The sequence below is a fragment of the Condylura cristata genome, unplaced genomic scaffold, assembly GCF_000260355.1.
Source record: "Condylura cristata isolate star-nosed mole 26May11 unplaced genomic scaffold, ConCri1.0 scaffold00014, whole genome shotgun sequence".
Classification (NCBI taxonomy): Eukaryota; Metazoa; Chordata; class Mammalia; order Eulipotyphla; family Talpidae; genus Condylura; species Condylura cristata.
The window spans coordinates 51,107,446-51,112,110 of record NW_004567115.1 but is presented as its reverse complement, the minus strand read 5'-3'; the positions used below and the strand labels follow the sequence as shown (position 1 = coordinate 51,112,110).

General features: G+C 62.8%; 1 protein-coding gene across 1 annotated transcript in view; it reads left to right on the top strand.

Moving 5' to 3' along the window:
- Window positions 1–4,665, top strand: part of TRIM35 (tripartite motif containing 35) — a 12,798-nt gene that overhangs the window by 7,436 nt on the left and 697 nt on the right. Inside the window, exons 3-6 of the mRNA XM_012724801.1 lie at window positions 206–436; window positions 2,649–2,671; window positions 3,398–3,516; window positions 4,472–4,661. Of these exons, the coding sequence (XP_012580255.1) occupies window positions 206–436; window positions 2,649–2,671; window positions 3,398–3,516; window positions 4,472–4,661 (563 nt within the window). The remainder of the gene's footprint in view (window positions 1–205; window positions 437–2,648; window positions 2,672–3,397; window positions 3,517–4,471; window positions 4,662–4,665) is intronic.

Here is a 4,665-nt window from a genome sequence, read left to right as displayed (position 1 = left end):
CTTTTCAGGCCTCGAGAAACTGCTCGAAACCATTGAAAGAACCTTCCGCTGTGTGACTGACCTGAGGCTTTCACTGATAAATGTGTGCTCGTAAGACCGTGTGTGCACGTGTGTGGGGTTCTGCAGCTGGTGTCTACTGAAAACAGGGCTCCAGAAGGCCGTGCGCGACGGAGCTCCCCGCACGGCTGACCGCTGCTCTCCGCAGGTGGAGGTGGCCTGGCTGGAAAGCCGGATCCGACGGGAGTTTGACAAGCTGCGCGAGTTCCTGAGGGTGGAGGAGCAGGCCACCCTGGACGCCGTGGCCGAGGAGGCGCGGCAGAAGCAGCTGCTGGCCGAGGAGAAGATGAAGCGGCTGGCGGAGGACACGGAGGCGCTGGCCCATGAGATCGAGCGGCTGCAGATGGAGATGAAGGAAGACGACGTGTCCTTCCTCATGGTGAGCGCCGGCCTCGGCTGCCCGCGCCCGGCGGGACCAGCAGGCCTGCCGGGGGCCGAGCCCCGAGCCGCAGGTGCTTGTGGGGAGGCCATGCCGGGGCCACCGCCCGCCCGGCCACGGCCCGCCTGGGCTGGGAGGCAGGGAAGGCCGGCGTCTGCCGTTTTCTCTCTCGGCCTTTGGTTTCTTCTCCTCCTCCTCCTTCGTACCGTGGCGTACAGTGTCCCCTTGGGCAGCGGGGTGAAGGTGTCCCCGAAAGTCAAAAGTCTGGGAAACAGAATTCACAGGCCGCCTCCGCCAAGGGCCACCTCCGCGTCCAGCCTGCGCCGTGTGCTGCAGCCAGCCTCCCTGCCAGGCCCCGTGTGGGCACAGTGCCCTCGCCCCTCCGGTTTGAGCTCCTGTGGGAACTAGAAGGCTCGCCAGGCTGGGCGCGGGCAGCTGCGCCGTGCGCGCCCACCGGCTGTGTGAGAAGGCGCAGGCCCGCACCTAGCACCCCGCTCATAACCGCACCTAGCACCCCGCTCATAACCGGCTCCGTGACGGGTGCGAAGCGGGGCCTCGCTGCTTTTCCTTTGCAGCCCCCGAACGGCTGGTGGTGGTCAACAGTTCACGTACTGACTGGCCATTGGTGTCTTCTTCGGGGGTATAGATAGTTGAGTCCTTGGCCTACTCTTTTTTTTTTTTTTTTTTAATTTTTTTTTTTTTAAGATTTATTTATTTGTGCATACAGAACTGGGGCACAGGCCAGAGGCTCAGGGGCAGTGAGAGGATTCACCAGAGACAGAGTGGGGAGCAGAACAGGCAGATCGACAAAGTACACTGCTGAGGGGAGCAGCGGGCGGGTCAGGAGAGGTCTGCCGTGCCCTGTGGTCATCTCCGGGGCAGGCGGGAATCGAACTCATGCGGAGGCTGCTTTAGATTCTCAGTGCTGTGCTTTAACCCACTGCGCCACCAGGGAGGGCCCTGGCCTACTCTTTTAAAAATTTATTTATTGATAAGACCGTGTCTCACCAATACAGAACTGGGGTACAGGCCAGAGGTGTAGGATTCACCAGAGACAGAGTGGGGAGCAGAACAGGCCGACTGACGAAGTACACTGCTGAGGGGAGCAGCGGGCGGGTCAGGAGAGGTCTGCCGCGCCATGTGGTCACCTCCGGGGCAGGCGGGAATCGAACTCATGCGGAGGCTGCTTTAGATTCTCAGTGCTGTGCTTTAACCCACTGCGCCACCAGGGAGGGCCCTGGCCTACTCTTTTAAAAATTTATTTATTGATAAGACCGTGTCTCACCAATACAGAACTGGGGTACAGGCCAGAGGTGTAGGATTCACCAGAGACAGAGTGGGGAGCAGGACAGGCCGACTGACTCAGATACACTGCTGAGGGGAGCCGCGGGCGGGTCAGGAGGGGTCTGCTGGGCCCTGAGGGTCACTCCCTGGCGGGGGCCGGACTTGCGCCGAAGAGCCATGGCCAGCTTGGCGCTTTAACCCGTTGCGCCACCAGGGAGGGCCCCTCCTGGCCTGCTTTTTAAGTTGGGTTCTTTGTCTTATGTTGTTGAGCTCCATGGTATGAAATGACAGGCACCAGACCTTTGCAGGAGATGTATGTTCTCCCCCCTCTTGTGGGTTCTCTCCACTTTCTGGATGACACCCCTTGAAGCACACGTCCACCTTGCCCAAGTCCAGCCGCTCTTGTTTTACGGCTGGTGCCTTTGGTCACACCTAAGAAACCGCAGTCACGCCTCAGACAAAGGCTACACTTAAGTCTGGGGGCCACTCTGGGCTCCTCTGTGGCATGGGCGGCCAGGTGGGGCTCCAGCTCAGCCCATTGGCTGTGGACCCCCCGCTCGCCGAGAGCTGCCAACAGGACGTAGGGGGTTCAGCCGCAGACTGCCAGTGTCCGCTGCCCTGTCCCTCGCCTTTTGAAGGCCCCACCCTGCCTTGATTGCTGTTGCTCGAATACGTTTTGAAGCCAGGAAGCAGGACCCAGCAGCTTTGTTCTTTCCCAAGATTATTCTGGCTTCTGTGGCCCTCGAATTCATGTTTGCAGGTGAAGTGAGAGTCAGGGAGCCTGCCCGCTAGGCATGGCAGACTCGCGCACATGTTAGTTCCACTTTCACAGCACCCAGGCTTCTGCCCATGAGCATGGGGTGGCCTAGCGAAGTCAGACACTTAACTTTTTTCTGTGTTTATGTCTCTATTTTTTTTCCTCTTTCAGAAACACAAGAGCCGGAAACGTCGGTAAGTGGCTCAGGCCGGCTGAGATGGGGAGAGGAGGGCCAGAGAGGACTGGGGGGAAAGCGCGGAGGGGAGGGCCAGAAGGGCCAGGCGCGCCGGGGCTGGGGCCTTGGGGGTGCAGGAGGGGACTGGCCAGGCGGCCTTCACATTCCACTTCAGTGTCTCAAGGGTGCAGTTGTTTCTTGAGCGTGGGCACAGGGGTGGTATTCTCAGCAGCCCATCCCGATTTCCAGGGCCCCGAGAGCCTCAGCATGCGCTGGCTTGTGCTAACGGCCGTGGGGTTCCCAGGGTTGAGTAAGGAAGAACAGGGTCTTGGTCAGCGCTGAGCAAAGATGGCAGCGAGGCTTTCGGCGGTGGTGAGTTCCCTGTCACTGGAGGTATTCAAGCAGAGGCTGGTGACACCTTCAGATTACTGGACGAGAGGACCCTTCGCTCCGTCCCACGCAGATGTCCAGAGCACATGCGTGGGCTTTGTGCTGGGGAGGGACCGTGTCTGGGAACCGCCTGTTTGTCTCTATCCCAGCCGGGGCGGGGAGGGCCGAAGGGGCGCGAGCTGCCCAGGAGGCTGCTGGCTCACCTCCCGCGGTCACCGCCCGGGTTTGCCTTGATGAGGGGGCCAGCGCATTTAGCCCCAGGCTAGGGAACGGGTCCAGTTGCCTGTGTCCAGCCGTCCCCTCGGGGCCCAGAGGCTTGACTCGGCCCAGCCCCAGGCACACGTCTCCCTTCCAGCCTCTTCTGCACCATGGAGCCGGAGCCCGTGCAGCCCGGCTTGCTCATCGACGTGTGCAGGTACCTGGACTCGCTGCAGTACCGCGTCTGGAGGAAGATGGTCACGTCCGTGGAGTCTGGTGAGTGGGGCGTGGGCAGGCGGGGTGTGGGGTGCGCATCTCGGGCAGCCCATGCGGGGACAGACCTCCGGCCCGGGGCCTCCGCTCCCTGGCCCCGTGGATTGAGTTTCTGGGGTCCTCCCCTGAAATTTGCATGTTGAAGCCCTGACCGGTGGTGTTGAGGGGATGGCGATCAGGGCCTTGGAGCGGGTGAGGTGACTCGGGTTACGTGAGGTCAGGAGGGGCCGGGATGGGTTGTGTCCCTGCAAGAGGAGGAGCTTCTGCCCCTCGGCTGTGGGGCTGTGGGAGCACCAGGCCGCGGGGTGCTGGCCGAGAGCCAGGACGGCCCCCCGCGCCTTCTGCACCGCTCCAGCCTCCCACTTCGGCCTCCAGAACCGAGACCGCTTCAGGTCTCTGAGCTCCTCTGGCTGTGGGGCTTCGTGACAGCCCAGCCTGCAGTGACATGGGGGGGGGGGCTTGGTGACCGGCCGCCCCAAGACGGCAGCCGGGGGGGCCCGCTGGTGGCTTCCGGGGCAGCTTCTGGACCGCACATAGGTGGCTGCAGGTCACGGAGTGACTTGCGCACTTTCAGAGGCTGGAAGCCACAGCCCAGTGTGGGGGGCCAGACCCCTCTGGAATCCTGGGGACGAGGGCTCGCTGGCCTGTCCCCAACCCTAGGTCCATGGTCACAGTGCTTGGCCCCCCGTGTCTGATCGCTGCCACTTCCTGGGGCCCATGTGGCTTCTCACAATGACGGGGGTTAGGGACCCACTATTCTGGCCTGGCCCCGTCCCAGCTGACCACATCGGCGGTGACCCCGTTCCCAAAGGGGGTGGGGACCTCGGCCTGTCTTTGGGGAGCGCTTTTCCACCCATGACCACCCCCCCCCCAGCTCAGCTCCCATCAGGCCCTGAGGTCCTGGGGACCAGGCTGAGGGAGGGGAGCTGTTGGCTGATCTCCCCACCGCCCCCCGCAGTGCCCTTCAGCTTCGACCCCAACACCGCGGCCGGCTGGCTGTCCGTGTCCGACGACCTGACCAGCGTCACCAACCAAGGCTACCGCGTGCAGGTGGAGAACCCCGAGCGCTTCTCGTCGGCGCCCTGCCTGCTGGGCTCGCGCGCCTTCTCGCAGGGCTCGCACGCCTGGGAGGTGGACCTGGGGGCGCTGCCC